The sequence below is a fragment of the Lepus europaeus genome, chromosome 13 (assembly GCF_033115175.1).
Source record: "Lepus europaeus isolate LE1 chromosome 13, mLepTim1.pri, whole genome shotgun sequence".
Lineage (NCBI taxonomy): Eukaryota > Metazoa > Chordata > Mammalia > Lagomorpha > Leporidae > Lepus > Lepus europaeus.
Window position 1 is genome coordinate 24,621,492 of NC_084839.1, and position 17,906 is coordinate 24,639,397.

Genomic DNA, 17,906 nt, shown 5'->3' on the forward strand with positions numbered 1-17,906 from the left:
TCAAGATAGGGACCAGGTTTTGCCCACTGCAGCATCCCACAGCTTACGACATTTCAATATTTCTATAAGTCATCAAAATGGGGCAAAATGTACCCCAAAGTCCATCTAACTTTGCTCTCCCTAAAATATAGACATGAAGAGCCCAGGTCATGAAAACCTGGCAAAGGAATGGATTGCTAAACTGCTGAGTAATAGCATGCAATAGGTACTCTGACATATGTAATTTACTTTTAAAAAGTCTGACTATTGGGGCTGGCACCGTGGTTCACTTGGTTAATCTTCCGCCTGCGGTGCCAGCATCCTATATGGGGGCCAGGTTCTGGTCCCGGTTGCTCCTCTTCCAGTCTAGCTCTCTGCTGTGGCCTGGGAAGGCAGTGGAGGATGGCCCAGGTCCTTGGGCCCTGCACCTGTGTGGGAGACCAGGAGGAAGCACCTGGCTCCTGGCTTTGGATTGGTGCAGCGCCGGCCGTGGCGGCCATTTTGGGGGTGAACCAACGGAAGGAAGATCTGTTTCTCTCATTGTCTATCTGTCAAATAAATTAAAAAAAAAAAAGTCTTGACTATTTTCATTAAAGGAATCAAAATTTGCAAATTTCCCAGGAATGATTTCTCCTGCTAATAGGGAATACAGTTGATAGAAACAGGTTTAGCAAAATATTAATTTGCTATTGATTGAGAACTCAAACTGTGAAGACCAATTTAAGGAGCAGAAATAATGAAGGATGCTACTGTACTCCTGTAATATTGGGAAAGCATGATACTTTTTGGACAAATATTCCTTTGGCTTCTATTTTCCTGAAAAAGTGACTGTAAATATACTTTTTCTGTCCCAATTTTTGTTTATTGGAATTCATTCAAAAGGTACAGAAAGACAGCATTCCATTTACTGATTCACTCCCCAAATGCCTGTATCAGTTGGAGCTGGGCAGGTCAAAGCTAGTAGCCTGGAACACCATGTGGGTTTCCCACGTGAGCAGCAGTACGCCAAGCACTTGAGCCTTGCTCTGCTGCCTCCCAGGGTACGGGTTAGCACAAAAAAGAATCTGGAGGTGGAGCTGGGACTTGAATGCAGGCACTCCAACGGGGATGAGAGCATCCCAAATGGCTTCCTAACCACTGTGCCAAACGCCCACCCTTTTGTTCCAAATATGACAAGTCAAAAGGCTTCTGGTGGGATGCAGGTTAGAGCATACTATAATAAGTTAGATATATGTAACTTCTATTAGGTATCATATACATTTAAAAAAGATGAGGTGGGCATTGTGGAATAGTGGGAAAGGCTGCCACTTGCTATAGTGGCATCCCATGCGATAACCCTCAGGAGCATTTCTGGCTGCTCCACTTCTGATTCAGCTCCCTACTAATGGCCTGGGAAAGTAGTGGAATGGCCCAAGTACTTGAGACTCTGCTACCCATGTGGGAGACCAGGAAGAAGCTCCTGGCTCCTGGCTGCAGCCTGGCCCAGTCCTGGCTTTTACAGCCATTTGGGGAGTAAACCAGCAGATGGAAGATCTGTCTCTCCCTCTCTCTGCAACTGACTTTGAAATAAATAAATCTTAAAAAAAAAAGCAATCTAGATTCAATGCTTCATCCTCTTTGGGTCTAAAGGCTTCCAAAATCATTTATTTGTATTATCGAATTAAAATCTTTTGAGAAGTAAGCAATTATTTCCTGACTTGCCAATGATTAAATTTAGATGCTTGGGTGAATAGGAGCCTTAGCTCTCCAGCTATCACTTTAAGTTGGCAGCACGTGAAAGGTTAACAGGGCTTTAGCTGACATCAGTCTATTGCCATGGAAATATAAATAGGTGTTTGTATTAAGCTTGTCTCACAGCAAGTTGTAGAGGGTAAAGAGACTAAGAGGGAAACAGGAAATAAATTAGGTGAAAAATGTAGCCTGTAAATGTTAGTGCCCCTGAAGCTCAGACCCTCAGTGAGCTCATCCTGCCCCATGGCTTTAAATACCATGAATACACTGATGACGCTCAGATTTACTCTCTCCAGGCTGCACCTCGCCTCTGAACTCCCAACCTATTTATCTAACTGCTTTCATGACTTCTTGAATTGCACATCTAACTGGTACCTCAGCCCTCACACATCCACCCTGAGCTCCTGAGACAGCCCTCTGCCCACCCAACTTCCTCTGCATCTCAGCTAAGGTCAACCTCTCCTTCCAGTTTAGCGGACACAGGCTTTGGCATAACCTTATCTCTAACTTCCCAGGAAATCTTGTCAGCTCTACCTTCAAGATAGACTCAAAACATGTTGGTTCTCCCCACTTGCACTGCTTTCAAGCTACCACCATTTCCTACCTGGGTTAATGTGATCGACAGTAATCAAGAATGTGAGCTCCGTGAAATGGGGATGTTTGTTCTTGCTGTTTCTTTTGCACCTATAACATGCCCAGCACTTAGCATGAAACTCAATAAATTAGCTGGATGAATAATTTTAAAAAGGGGTGATAAATGTCAGAAGAAGAAATGATTACTGATAAAAGTGTGCTTAACGAAAGTCTATGAACCAATAGCTAAAATGTTCATATGGTGCTAAGTTTTCATGGAAACCTTCAGAGGAACTCTTTTTTTTTTTTTTTTAGATTTTATTTATTTATTTGACAGGTAGACTTACAGACAATGAGATAGAGATAGAGAGAGAGAGAGAGAGAGAAAGGTCTTCCTTCTGTTGGTCCATTACCCAAATAGCTGCAATGGCCGGAGCTGCGCTGATCCGCAGCCAGGAGCTTCTTCTGGGTCTCCCATGTGGGTGCAGGGCCCAAGCACTTGGGCCATCTTCTACTGCTTTCCCGGTCCATACCAGAAAGCTGGGTTGGAAGACGAGTAGCCAGGACTAGAACCGGAACCCATATGGGATGCTGGCGCCACAGGCGGAGGATTAACCTACTGTGCCACGGCGCTAACCCCGGAACTCTTTTTTTTTATACAAACAGGCTCACTTTCTCTTATCTTTGCAATGCAGGGCTTTAGAGATCAATGTTCAAGAAGGAAGAGGATAATGACAAAATATAGACGGGCATTAAATAATGTCCAGTGTTTGCCATGTCAGATGAGCTAATGATTTTTAAAAATTATTACTACATAGGGCTTACTATTCATAGAGTACCAAAATTAGAAATAAGTCACTCATTGATTGAATCAGCAGTGTGGCCTACAGTAATGTAATATATAAACTAAGCTGCACTTGGATGCCATCCAGAAGGGCTTAGTTACTGAAGTGGTTTCACTTCTAAAGTGATTCTACAGTATAGGCATGGGGTCTAGGTTGGTTACAGTTAAACCTAGGAATATAAAAAAGAGTAATTAGGATGGTATCTTTAGACCTGATAATACAAAGCCTTAGTTATTTCTTATCAGTTTATAAGGTAAACAAGGAACACATAGACTCCAAGTTCTCATAGGAACTTCAGATAAAAAAAGGGCAATAAATACGAGCCAATTAGCGGTAGAATGATAGAATGGAACGATAAGGTTTGGGAGATCTGGCTTCCAGGCTTCATCTTGCCACTGACTGGCTGTGCTGACTGGGTGAGTCATTGGAGCTTAGTTACCTCACCTATAAAACGTGAGGATGGACTTATGGGCTTCAACGGTTCTCTGAGCACTAAGTAGCACAGGTTTTTTTTTTTTTTTTTTTTCCCCCTTAATTTGAGAGGCTGAAACTTGGAAACAGAGAGAGAGAGAGAGAGAGAGAGAGAGAGAAACTCTTGGTTAACTTCTTCTACAGAGGCCAAAGCCAGGAGTCAGCAATGCAACCCAAGTCTCCCACATGAATGACAGGAATCCACTTACTTGAGCTATGACCACTGCCTCCTAGGGTCCACACTAGCAGGAAACTGGAGCTTGAACAGAGGCCGGAATCAAACACAGGCGCTCTAGTGTGAGAGGTGGCTATCTCCCCTGCCAGGCTGAATTGTGCTCCCAGATTTTTTTCTGACTTCAAGATTAATCGCTATGGTTGGCGGAATAATGCATCCCCACATGAAAGTGTATCTGTATCCTAGTCCCTGGGGCTGTGAATGTTGTAACATGGCATGGGAGAATTAAGGTTGTTAATAGGCTATCACAAAATAAAGAGATTATCTGTTTGGGTCCAACATCATCTTAAAGAATTCTCAAGGAGGAACGAGGCAGAAGAGTCAGAGAGACCTGAAGGACCACTGATGGCTTTGAAGATGGAGGAAGGAAAGGCCCATGGAAGTACAAGGAATATGGGCAATCTACAGTGCAGAAGCTGCAACAGGAAAGAAAGAAAACAGATTCTCTCCTGGGGACTCCAGAAAGGAGCCTGGACCATCTGACACCTGACAACCTGACTTGTCAGTCTTCTGACCTCTGGGACTAAACAAATTTGTGTTGCTGAAGTCAACAGATTTGCAGTAATTTGTAAAGCAGCAAAAGCAAGCTAATACAATTATGATAATATAGCACAACTAGCAAAAAGTTGGACCCAAGGTTGTCACAGATGCAAGGTTTTAAATATAAATGCTATCCTTAGATATTCTGTAAAGATCTTCAGAGCTGAAGGTAACAGGAGAGCACAAAAAGTTTGTAGAAAAGCTGTGGGGATTAGCAGTCTACCGGAAAACAAATAATCATCGGGGATTCATGTGAAGAGTAGAAACTTGGATAATTTCTGAAGGAACGAAAATGGCAATTCTAGAAGAGAAATTAGAAAGGTTATCCAAACGTAAGAGTTCTTACGTCTCTGAGCCTCAGCCTGCTTACCTGTAAACTCAACAAAGGGCTGAGATAAATAACCTCGAAATTTCTCTAGCTCTGAAATGATTTAAAAACCCGAACGGATGCTATTCGGGCCTGTTACACCACCCCGCCCTCCTCCCCTACCACTGGACAAGCAGGCCCTTTGGAGAGCACTCTCTAGTTCTCGAGGATCTGCTGGGTAAGCCTTACAGAAGGCTCTGCCTGCCAACAAGAAAGTGGCTCTCAGTTTTAATCCTGACACTTTAATTCAGGTGGGGTGCAGGGGAAAATTGGTAAGCTGTTTTATGCTCTGCCCCTTCATTTATAAAAGGACGGCACAAATTTAGTACCAAAAAATGGTACAAATTCCCAGGGAGTTGGTTATTTTACACATCTGAAGGTTTATTCCTTCTGTAACAAACTTTATTTTGATGGAACTATGAAACACACGCCCGCTTCTTTTCTAAAACTCAGTGAGTCCCACAGTACCTTTTCTGTCACCACTACCATGAATTACTGTACTGGGCTCTAAGATTGGTGGCTGCCACCATAGCCTACAGGTGATTTTCATAAGACTTGGGAGGTAACAATGATTTACATTTTGAAAAATTAACAAATGCGACTAGACCATGGACAGCCTAAAAACCCTAAAATAAGTAGCCCTTTGGAGAAAGGTTTGCTGATTCTGGCTCTAAAAACAGTCGTACAGGCCTCTTCCCCAAATGTCCACAGTCAGACTGAACTTCATGCTGTCGCTAAAGAAGTGTTCCTGCCTTGGCGCTGTGTCTCACCCGGTAGCAGCTCAAATATTTGTAGGAAAGTAAAGGGGGCTGGTACTTGAGACTGTTCTGTTGCTCATCGGCACATTATCCAGTTCACTCTCAGACTGCTGTCAACCCCTATGCTGATCCCAGCAGTCTCTTTTCCTTTCTAATCTTGTTTAGGAAAGTTGGTAACACAGCTTATGAACGTTTTGAAGCAAGGGAACCTGAGCCTGCTTATATGAAGTTCCTACAACTGTTTTCTGGGCAGAAACTGGTGGGTGTTGCAGGGCTTTGGGGATTTATTTTGGGTCCCTGACTGCCCCCTCCCCCATGTATTCCTAAGTTCTCTTCTATCCTCTGGCAAAGCAGTTTCCAGAGAGATCTTACTGTGGTATACCTCATCGTTTATTACTATCATTTTTAAAAGTTTATTTGAAAAGCTGAGTGAAAGAGTATTTTTCCATCTGATGGTGCACTCCCCAAACGGCCACAACAGCCCACAGCACTGGGCCACGCTGAAGCCAGATGCCAGGGACTCCAGGTGGCAGGGCCATGTGGTTTGGCCATCGTCCCCTGTCTTACTATGTGCAACAGCAGGAAATTGGGCGCTCATGTGGGATGCTGGCTTCATGGGCTGTGACACACCACTGGCCTCCACTTATTTACAATTAAAACGGCAGTAGAGATGAAAAGCTATTCACCAACGTATCAAAGTGACAACTACTGGAATGGTAGGATTTTCTTGGACTATGTCTTTTCCCCCTACCATCTTGCCGCCTATCTGACCTAACTCAACTATTTTCATTTAGCATTATGTTCTATCTCTCTTTGATCGGAGCTTTCCGAAGGTTATAAACATCGTGTTGATGGGTTTTTATCTGGACTCACAGGGCTTGCTATAAGGTAAGCCACCGTTGCCGTAATACCGAAAAACAGGGCGTCCATATACCACAAGGTAGGAATGCCAAGAATCAATATGGGGACAGAGGTGAGCGGTCATCTTTCCGACCCTTGCTCCACTTACTATTTTACACAGGCTCGGACCACTAACACCCACATCGGGTCAAGCTACGGTTGACAATCACCCCCTTCAGCCCCACAACCCTGCGAGGCAGGGCATGTCCTCCGAATGAGCCGGGGACGGTGCGGGGAGAGGCCCGGCAGCCTGGCCGAGGTCACAGGAGCAGGTCTTGGGCGGTGCTTCCAGCCAGAAACATCAGCTGTGTCTCTACACTCGCCTCCGCGTCCCCTTCCCTCCCATTTACCCTTACAAACTCAGACTGTCCAAAAGGCAGGCGGCAGGCCAGCTCATCACCCAAGCTACCACAGTCTCCCCCCGGGTCGGCGGTGCTCAGAGCACTACCGCCCCCTCCCCCGAGCCGCAGACCCGGGGCGCCGGCCCCGCACTAACCTGACCAGGTCGGTCATGCAGGAGCCCACCACCACCACCGCGGCCGCCTCCTCGGGGCACCGACTCCCGGGCTCCCCAGACGCCGCCATTGCTAAAAGGTGCAGGCGGGACGCTGACCTTTACCCTTTGCCCGACCCCGTAACCCGAGACGCCGCTCCTGCCCCGCTTGCCCCGCGCGCGGGCCTCGCCGCCGCCTACGCGGGTCGCCCACCCGAATGCCCGACATCTCCCCGTCCGCTAGTTGCCCCCCGTCTTCCCGGGAAGCGCCTTCCGCCTCTGCTCCCCGTGACGGCGCCCTCCAGATCGCCGCGATACACTGAGCCGCTCGCCACTCGAGGAGCAGGCCTTTGGGGCGGAACTTTCAGGCGCTCCCGGGACGCCTTCCCGAGCGCCCGGACACGCGCCGCGCGGGCACGCGCACGCCTCCCGGCTTCTGGGCCGCAGAGGGGGCGGGGCGGGACGTCGTGGGGGCGCGCACGCATCCGGCCCGCGGTGCGCGCGCAGGTTGGTGCGTCGGTCGGGGGCGCGCTCGGGTAACCTGTACCCCGCGTAGTCGCCGGTTCCCCATCGGACTAAGTTCCAGGTACCTGGACTGGGGCTGGTGCGGGGAGGTTGGATCCCGAGTCGCACAGGTGGCGCCGAGAGTCGTGGTTTGACTGTGGCTAGCGGGCTCGCCCCCTTTTCCTGTTGAGAAGGCCCGCTTCCAAAGACGCCCGCTCGCCCCTGTCGTGCCGGCCCCCTCACGGACGAGCCCCCGAGGCCAGAGCCTGCCTTCTCTTCCTTCAGACCTAGCCAGCCCCCCGGCCCCTGACTGAGCCCGCGGGGTTAATTCCTCCTCCCAGCTCGCTGAGGGCATCGCACGCTTTGGGAGACAGACGTGTCCCCTTCTAGATGCCCCCTGGAAAGGGGTGGGCGTTCTGTGGGTCTGAGGTGGCAAGAGGTCCCTGCGTGTTGCCCCCTGGAAAAATCGCTTCCCCCGTGTAACTTCCCGCGTGCGCCGTATGACGTGGACGTGACGCAGCAGGACGCCACCCCTTTCCGTTCCATGACGTCAGCGGGGCACATGTTTCCGTGTTTGTCATCCCTTTCTTAATTGCGAGAACCTGGACTGCGCTTTAGACGTCTTTGTATTCCCCTAGCCGCCCATCAGGTGACCTTATGTGATCTTTGGGGCGGCAGACACTTGTAAAAAAATTGCATTTTTTCGTTTTCCTTCAGCAACCCCTCACAGTCAGGAAATACAAACCGGAGAACTAGCATTCCAGGGAGCCTGGCCCCGAATATTTTCCCCAGTCTGGCATCTAGTGTAGTGCTGCCATTTAAAAAAATTAAGGGTGACCCTCCCCTCATCCGCATGTCCCCGGCTCAGCGCAACAAAAGGCCATCATATTTTGGCTTTTCGGTGACCTCCGATTTTAACAAAATCTTTCTGAATGAAGTCCTCTTTCCTCGTAGTGGAAACATTTTAATGCTGCATGGAGTCTTGTACTGCCAAAAAATAATACGATGGCCGTTCTGGAAATAAAGACAAATTCATTCTCCCAAGTGTGGCCCCAAAGTTACGGCAGTTGCTGGATCGAATGGGTTGTTGTCCCTGGAGCATGGGTTGGTTTCTGGGGCGAGTCTGTTCTCTTCAGCGTTTAAGCGGGTGCATCACAGCAGTAGGCCAATAGTAGTCTAGGTTGTGTCTAGTTGTAAAGCCCTCATTTGTTTGGATTCATACTTTTTTGTTTACATTTTACTATATATCATATGTATATTTGTAATGTTAATATTAGCTAGGGAAAGGGGTTGTTGGTGGTGGAGAGAAGAAGTAAATGAAATGACAGAGAGCTGAGTAATAAATAAAGTGCTGATACTGAGTAGATGTTTAGAATGTGTTGGGCCTGTTTCCCTTTTTGTAGAAATGAGAGGTCAGAAAATAGGTGATGGGGTAAAAAAACCAGAAGGCTGATTTTGTCATGTAGATGAAATCTTTTGTTTTTTGTTTTTTTTTTTCCAAGATGAATTATTTCTGTGTTTTGCATGTGGTTTAGATAAGCATCACTTCAAGAACTGTGACATCAGTACATAGACATAAAGGTGGAAATGTGGCAGAATAGTAAAAAAAAAAAAGGGCTTCAAAATGACAGCATGGATTAGTATACTGTTCCAAGACAGATTATAGCAGTTACCCTTATGATCAGCAAAATGAGAATTAAAACACTTGCCTTAAACCCACGTTGTGAGTATCAACTGCAGGGATGTGTATGGAAGCTCTTTGTCAGTGATAGTGTCACAGATATGTATGTGACTTTGATGATGGATGGCAGAGCGCATTAGATGTTTACTCTTTGAGATGACACTGTAGAAATTATATGTTAAGGGATCAGAAGATGCGCTTGTTTTCTATTGGCAGCAGGGCTGATTTTGGAACTAAGGTGTGAAGTATAAAGGTTTTTCTGCCTCAAAGGTTTTTCTGGGGTCACTGTATAGGGTCGCAGTTTTACTCCTTTTTGAGCGATGACTGCAGTCTTTTGTTATTATCTGAAAACATGAATTCAAACAGAGTCTAGTTTTTGACATTTGTTTTTCGCAGGAACTTGTAAGTTCTCGTGTGGTTTAATATATGCAAGTTAGAACCAGAACATCAGTTACTTATAATTGTAACTTGCTGGAAATTAATTTGCTTTTGATGTGGGATTATCCTTTCAGATTGAGGAAGAAAATGTTCATTTGAATTGACTTATTCACCTCTGAAAGTAGAGGCTTTCATTTAGAAATCTGTTCAGAGGAATTCGTGTACTCCTTTCTCAGCCCCCTGGGTTTCCACGTAGTTTAGATATGATTTATTGGTTTTACTTCTGTATTTTCATGTGTGAGGATTTCTTTTGTGCCTTAAAGTCAGACTTTAAGATCAGTGTTAGTCTGCGTTGCTTAATATCGGGGTAGTTGTATGTTTTTGTCAATTAAGTACAATTTGCCACATCTGTTTCTCAATTGTTCTATGTCTGTTCCCTTGCCAAATTATTTGAGGGCATATTATCTTTCCTTTGTACTTAAGTATTTCTCTAGCTTTTGTCCCTTTATTCATCTATTTATTTAAAGAAGTTTGTTGAATGTTTAGTGAGTGCCTTGTACTTCTGTTAAATACTAGAAATTCCTGCAGGAGAGCGAGCCCATAAGCAGGTAGTTACATACACTGTGAAAGGGGAGATAGCAAGAGAGGTCTGTCAGCCATTAGTAATTCCTAGTAGGCAGCAGTTACAAGCAAGTTAAGCTTGTCATAGAGCTTCGGATGGTATTGTCAATCAAGTTCTTACTCCTTGTGGGGACACAGAGGATTCCCAGTGTGTGTGTGTGTGTGTGTGTTATGGAAGAGGGTTGTTGGCAAAGGCTTCTTAACCTTGACTAAGGTAGAGTAAGCCAGTTGTAGGATGCAGTGGGATGGCTTTAAGTAGAGGGTGACAGTAAAGAAATCAGCATCGGAGAGGAGGAGGGTGTGTTTTTGTTCTTGAAAGTCAGTGGATGGCCGGTGCCATGGCTCAACAGGCTAATCCTCCGCCTTGCGGCGCTGGCACACCAGGTTCTAGTCCCGGTTGGGGCACTGGATTCTATCCCGGTTGCCCCTCTTCCAGTCCAGCTCTCTGCTATGGCCCGGGAAGGCAGTGGAGGATGGCCCAAGTGCTTGGGCCCTGCGCCCGCATGGGAGACCAGGAGAAGCACCTGGCTCCAAGCTTCGGATCAGCGCGATGCGCCAGCCGCAGCGGCCATTGGAGGGTGAACCAACGGCAAAAAGGAAGACCTTTCTCTCTGTCTCTCTCTCACTATCCACTCTGCCTGTCAAAAAAAAAAAAAAAAAAGAAAGTCAGTGGTGCAGTCCATCTCCTGAGAAGCTGAGCAGCACAGAGATGAATTCTTCTGGAAGATCACTGAGGTAGTTTGCTCTGGAGAGGAAGTGACATTTATTCATGCTGGAGAAAATTCTGAGTGCTGTGCCGTCTTCAGGAAGCTTGTAAGCTCTGATCACCATTTTCCTCCCTTTGTTTTTAGTGGTGATTGACAAATCAAGTTACAATGTCCCCGGAAGTGGCCTTGAACCGAATTTCTCCAATGCTGTCTCCATTCATATCCAGTGTGGTCCGGAATGGGAAAGTGGGACTGGATGCTACAAACTGTTTGAGGATAACTGACTTGAAATCTGGGTATGTATCAGAACTAATTCAGTGAATTTCCCAGAACCAGTTCAACCTTTCCCTAATAATAAACCGTTCTAACCAGACTCATAAAAGTTGAATACCATAGAAATTCGTGAAGTCACGATGTCATCACGTGTTGGTTAACTTGGTTTTGTTTAATTCTTGACATTTTATGTTTCAAGTTATTTTATTTGTGTTGTGGGTCCTTACTTTATGGTCAAAATGTTCATGTCTTTTTTCTGGCTTATCTCTGTGAACAGTGCACCATGTGGGTTTTAGCAAGTATGGTTTTCATTCACTTGCTTGTTTTCTTGTATGTTTGCTGTCCAGCATACACTTTATTTATTTATTTTTTAAAAAGATTTATTTATTTACTTGAAAGAGTGACACAGAGGAGAGGCAGAGAGAGAGAGAGAGAGAGAGAGAGAGGTCTTCCATACGCTGGTTCACTCCCCAATTGGCCACAACGGCTGGAGCTGCGCCAATCTGAATCCAGGAGCTTTTTCTGGGTCTCCCATGTGGGTGCAGGGGCCCAAGGACTTGGGCCATCTTCTACTGCTTTCCCAGGCCACAGCAGAGAGCTGGATCAGAAATAGAGCAGCTGTCTCGAACTGGCGCCCATATAGGGTGCTGGTGCTTCAGGCCAGGGTGTTAACCCATTGTGCCACAGCACTGGCCCCTAGCATACACTTTAAAAATTGAATTTAGTGATTCTGAATTTAACATCATTTGATGATCTTTTAATACAGATATTATAATAGATAGCCAACATGAATCATTCCTCTTAATGGGGTTGAAACAGCAAGATGTCACACCTAGAAATGTTGTATTAAAAAAAAAAACCCAGCATTTTATTTCGAAATAAATTTACACTTACTGAAAAATTAGAAAAATACTACAGGAGGGGGCTGGTGCTCTGGTGTAGTGGATAAAGCTGCTGCCTGCAGTGCTGGCGTCCCATATAGGCACCAGTTCAAGTCCTGGCTGCTCCACTTCCAATCCAGCTCTCTGCTATGGACTGGGAAAACAGTGGAAGATGGCTCAAGTCCTTGAGTCCCTGCACCCATGTGAGAGACCCAGAAGAAGTTCCAGGTTCCTGGTTTCAGATTGGCCTAGCTCTGGCTATTGCGGCCATTTGGGGAGTGAACCAGTGGATGGAAGAATTTCTCTCTCTCTCTCTTTCTCTCTCTCTCTCTGTCTTTCTCTGCCTCTGCCTATCTGTACCTCTACCTTTCAAATAAATAAATAAATCTAAAAAAAAATACTACAGGAAATTAACACAATATTGTTAATTGTTCTATAGGTCTGATGTGAATAGTGCCGGTTTTCCCATTCATGTCTGTTTTTTGATCTTGGAGCCAATCTGGAATACAAACTGTGTTTAGCAGTCAAGTCTCCTTAATCTCCCCAGTCTGGCAGTTCCTCGGTTTTTGTATTTCATGACCTTGACAGTTTTAAAGAGCACTGGCTGATTATTGTATAAAACGGAGCTCTGACTTTGCTTAATATGACAGTACTTCTGAAAGTTAATGGAAAAACAAACTTATCATTTAATTCCATTTCCCACAGACTTTCTGAATTCTTCTTGTGCTTGTATTTTCTTTCTACTTGTGTGAAAAGTGCATTTTTTCCTCAGAACGCCATGACGTGTAGTACCATTTTCATTGCATCAGATCAAGGAGTAACTTTCATCACCTTATTAAGATTTTTGTCTACCGAATTTCCCCACTGTCAAGTGAACTGACTTTCCCTTTGCGATTTGTGAGACTCTTACAGAATGATGCTCAGAGATCCTGCTTCTCATCATACTTTTGTCCACCATCTTCAGCATTCACTGATGCCTCTTGCCTACAATAGTTATTATTCTAGTATTCTTGTGTAAGCGTGATCTTCTATTTCCCTCATTCCTCCCACATTTATTAATTTGAATCCTACTACAACAAAGCACTGTCCCTTCTCCTCCAATTATTTTTTATTCAATTATTTGTCATTATGAAATTTTAGGTATTTATTTCATTCTATGGGTTATAATTCAAAGGCAGTCTTTGATTTATCCTGGTTTGGCTTGATGACTTTTTGACCTTACGAAGATGCAGCAGTAATAAGGCATTCCGTAGGAACTGCTTCAGTTTTGAATTCGTCCCCTTGCTGGCCAATGATCTACGGTAGCTACTTTTGTGCTGCTGGCTGGCAGCGGTGTACCCCAGGCCCTGGTCAGTCGTGGGATCGTGAGGAAGCGACATCCTGTGCAGTGTTGCTGAGGTGTGCTGCGCGGTGGCTTTGGTGGATTAAATGTATTTTCGACTTACTGATATTTTGAATTTACGATGGGCTTAGGGGGATGTAATCCCATCAATAAATCAAGGAGCACCTGTTTTATCATTTATTTTCTCCCTTAGTTGTTCCAGGTTTTGTCATTGGAAGATCTGTCAGGTGATTTTGGTATATCCTCATATTTTTTTGAGCACTTTCTTACCAGAAATGTTGCTTTCTTGACTTTCTTTTAACTTTCCTTGTTAGGTTCTATTGCCTTTCACCTTTCTAATCTTGCTGTTTTTTTGACAGAGCTGTAGATTTGGATATAAGGACTTAGATTTATGTTACTAGTAAGATAAAGACTAAGTTAAGTACCTCTTTGGAAGAGGTATGCTTTTTTTTTTTTTTTTTTTTTTTTTTTTTTTTTGTGCCAGGCAGAGTTAGACAATGAGAGAGAGAGAGAGAAAGGCCTTCCTTCCGTTGGTTCACCCCCCCAAATGACCCGAAGCCAGGAGCTGGGTACTTCTTCCCGGTCTCCCATGCGGGTGCAGGGACCCAAGCACTTGGGCCATCCTTTGCTGCCCTTCCAGGCCACAGCAGAGAGCTGGACCGGAAGAGGAGCAACCGGGACTAGTACCTGGCACCCCAACCAGGACTAGAACCTGGGGTGCCGGCGCCACAGGTGGAGGATTAGCCAAGTGAGCCATGGCACCGGCCAGAGGTATGCTTTTTTTTTTTTGGACAGGCAGAGTGGACAGTGAGAGAGAGAGACAGAGAGAAAGGTCTTCCTTTTTGCCGTTGGTTCACCCTCCAATGGCCGCTGCGGTAGGCGCGCTGCTGCTGGCGCGCTGCGCTGATCCGAAGGCAGGAGCCAGGTGTTTCTCCTGGTCTCCCATGGGGTGCAGGGCCCAAGGACTTGGGCCATCCTCCACTGCACTCCCTGGCCACAGCAGAGAGCTGGCCTGGAAGAGGGGCAACCGGGACAGAATCCGGCACTCCAACTGGGACTAGAACCCAGTGTGCCAGTGCCGCAAGGCGGAGGATTAGCCTAGTGAGCTGCGGTGCTGGCCCAGAGGTATGCTTTTTTAAATTTTTTTTTTTTAATTTTTATTATTTTTTGTCAGGCAGAGTGGACAGTGAGAGAGAGAGACAGAGAGAAAGGTCTTCCTTTTGCCGTTGGTTCACCCTCCAATGGCTGCCGTGGTAGGCGTGCTGCGGCCAGCGCACTGCGCTGATCCGAAGGCAGGAGCCAGGTACTTATCCTGGTCTCCCATGGGGTGCAGGGCCCAAGGACTTGGGCCATCCTCCACTGCACTCCCTGGCCACAGCAGAGAGCTGGCCTGGAAGAGGGGCAACCGGGACAGAATCCGGTGCCCTAACCAGGACTAGAACCTGGTGTGCCGGTGCCGCAAGGTGGAGGATTAGCCTAGTGAGCCGCGGCGCCGGCCCCAGAGGTATGCTTTTTAAAAGATCTGCTGTTAGGGGTCGTTGTTGTGGCACAGTGGGTTAAGTTACCACTGTGATGCTGGCATCTGTTATCAGAAAGTGCCAGTTCAAGTCTCATCTGCTTGTTTCTAATTCAGCTTCCTGCTAATGTACCTGGGAAGGCAGCAGGTGATGGCCCAAGTGTTTGGGCCCCTGTCACTCATGTGGGAGATCCAGATAGTTCCTGGCTCCTGACTTTGGCCTAGCCCATTTCATGCTGTTGCGGCCGTTTGGGAAGTGAACCAGCAGATGGAATATCCCTCTCTCTCTGTCTCTCTCTGACTCTCTGCCTTTCAAATAAGTAAATCATAAAAAAGATCTGTTTTTGTTTTCAACTTCATTAATCAAATGCTGGTTGAGCATTTACTGTTTGTTAGTGTCAGGCTCTCTTTTTTGTTATTGTTGAGGAAAAAGAAAGTGGTAGATAGAACTCCTGTGGAGTTGATAGGAAGAAGGCTTTAATGTTCCTTTTTGTTGCTTTGAATCTAAAAATTACCCATACACATTAGGGGATTTATAAATAAACTGTCATTCTGAAAATAGTCAGGGGTCGGAAATTGATGTTTCTTTTACTGGATTAATATTTTATGCCATTTAGTCAAGCAGCAGGCCAAGTGCTTCCTTGGCTTTTAGGCTGGAGGTTTTGCCAGATTTTCCGTGTTTCTTTCCTTCTTTGATTTTCTTTGTTAAGTTTTTACTTCTGCATTGTGCTCATTTCTCTTTTTCTCTGTATATTTTCGAGGGTTTAAAACTGTTGATCTTAAATTCATTGGCTGAATGAGATTTTTAGGGATATCTTTTTCTCCTGCTTTCACCAGATCCTCTCCTAGCCTATCTCGCATTTTACTGTTGGACTCACACACGTTAGGGATTCTCTTACTTGGCATTTTGGGTGTGTGAGTCTTAAGTCTGTGTAGCCAGAGGTGGCTCTCGTTTTCTCACTAGGCCTGAATTTCTTTATCCATAAAGTCAGCGTATGGGATGATTAGGGTTTTAACCCATGAAAAGTCCTATGAAAACACCCAAATACCCATCAGCTAATGAATGAACAAATGTAGTATATCAAAAAGATCAAATATTATTCAACCATATGAAGGAATGAAGCACTGATTCATGCTACAACATGGATAAACTCGGGAAACGTTATGCTAAATGAAAGAAGCTTATCACAAAAGGTCACACATTGTATGATTCCATTTATATGAAATATCCAGCATAAGCAAATCCACAGAGACAAAGTAAAGCAGTGGTTGCCATGGGCTAGGAGAGTGAGAAGTGTCTGGTAATATGGATGAGATTTCTCTTTTGGGTGCCAAAAATGTTCTAAAAATTAGATAATGGTGATGGTTGCATAATGCTGTGATATACTAGAAATGAATTGTATACCTTAGAGTGCATTTTGTGATATGTGAAGTATACCTCAATAAAGCTATCACTGAAAAACAACTTGTAAACCAGGGATGTTTACCGACCTGAATGGATAGGACCAAAACATACGTTTTGCTTCTTTAGCTTGTCATAAACATTCTTTTCAGAGGCATTAAGGAGTTGATAGGTATCTGATGGCCAGTGCACTGGTGATTGGTTTTTGTAAGATGATGTGAACTTGAATTTCTTATTTCTTATATCAGTATCCTGAGAGACTGATGGATTTTATCAACACCAGGTCACTTTGGGTTTTTTGTTGCACATTTCCTTTGGATGCATTTGGTGCATCCAAATGCCTGAATGTTTAATTGAATGTGTGAGTAAAATAGTGGATCTGATAACAAGTTAGAAAAAGGGGCCAGTGTTGTGGCTTAGCGGGTAAAGCCGCCGCCTGCAGTACTGGCATCCCATATGGGCGCCAGTTTGTGTCCTGGCTGCTCCACTTCTGATCCAGCTCCCTGCTGATGGCCTGGGAAAGCAGTGGGAGATGGCCCAGGTCCTAGGGCCCCTGTACCCAAGAAGCGTGGGAGACCTTGAAGGAAACTGCAGGCTCCTGGCTTTGGATCTGCGCAGCTCCAGTCATTGTGGCCATATGAGGAGTGAACCAGTGGATGGAAGACCTCTCTTTCTCTCTCTCTCTCTGCCTCTTCCTCTCTCTAACTCTGCCTTTCAAATAAGTAAATCTTTAAAAAAATTAAAAAAAAGAAATGAATCCACTCGTCTTGGCTCTGCTAAGGGTGGGAAATGTCGGGCCCGAGGGCTGAGTAAAACCCATGAAACCATTTGGTCTGGGCCTGCCAAGGCAACCACACGCAGGACTTGAAATTCAGTAAATCTGTAACAGGCCAAGTTTTTTTTTTTTTTTTTTAAAGATTTATTTATTTATTTATTTGAAAGTCAGAGTTACACACAGAGAGAGAAGTAGACAGAGAGAGAAGTAGAGGCAGAGAGAGAGAGAGTCTTCTATCCACTGGTTCACTCCCCAGTTGGCTGCAACAGCTAGAGCTGTGCCGATGTGGAGCCAGCAGCTTCTTCCAGGTCGCCCATGTGAGTGCAGGGGCCCAAGGACTTGGGCCATCTTCTACTGCTTTCCCAGGCCATAGCAGAGAGCTGGATTGGAAGTGGAGCAGCCAGGACTCAAACTGGCACCCATATGGGATGCCAGCACTGCAGGCAGTGGCTTTATCCACTATGCCACAGCGCAGACCCCAGGCCAAGGTGTTTTTTTTTTTGACAGGCAGAGTGGACAGTGAGAGAGACAGACAGGGAGAAAGGTCTTCCTTTACCGTTGGTTCACCCTCCAATGGCTGCTGCGGCCGGCGTGCCGCGGCCGGCGTGCTGCGACCGACGCACCGTGCTGATCCGAAGCCAGGAGCCAGGTGCTTCTCCTGGTCTCCCATGCGGGTGCAGGGCCCAAGGACTTGGGCCATCCTCCACTGCACTCCCAGGCCACAGCAGAGAGCTGGCCTGGAAGAGGGGCAACTGGGACAGAATCTGGTGCCCCGACTGGGACTAGAACCCGGTGTGCCGGCACTGCAGGTGGAGGATTAGCCTATTGAGCTGCGGCGCCAGCCAGGCTAAGTTTTAATTTGGTAATTTTGTAGGGCATGTAAATGATGTTATAAATATCCAAATGGTCCTTGGTAGGAAAAAGGTTCCCACAT

At 45.8% G+C, this 17,906-nt stretch overlaps 2 protein-coding genes across 5 annotated transcripts in view; one reads left to right on the top strand and one right to left on the bottom strand.

Moving 5' to 3' along the window:
- RBKS (ribokinase) overlaps positions 1–7,007 on the bottom strand; it is a 108,685-nt gene extending 101,678 nt beyond the window's left edge. For all 3 annotated transcript variants that reach the window (XM_062209181.1, XM_062209183.1, XM_062209182.1), the window contains exon 1: positions 6,896–7,007. In XM_062209181.1, the coding sequence (XP_062065165.1) occupies positions 6,896–6,984 (89 nt within the window). In that variant the 5' untranslated portion in view covers positions 6,985–7,007. The remainder of the gene's footprint in view (positions 1–6,895) is intronic.
- Positions 1–17,906, top strand: part of BABAM2 (BRISC and BRCA1 A complex member 2) — a 531,071-nt gene that overhangs the window by 38,005 nt on the left and 475,160 nt on the right. The window contains exons 1-2 of one of the 2 annotated variants that reach the window (XM_062209178.1): positions 7,377–7,478; positions 10,928–11,079. In XM_062209178.1, coding sequence (XP_062065162.1) covers positions 10,952–11,079 — 128 coding nt within the window. In that variant the 5' untranslated portion in view covers positions 7,377–7,478; positions 10,928–10,951. Of the gene's footprint in view, positions 1–7,376; positions 7,479–10,927; positions 11,080–17,906 lie in introns of those variants that run through there. The other variant, XM_062209180.1, reaches the window with a different exon arrangement.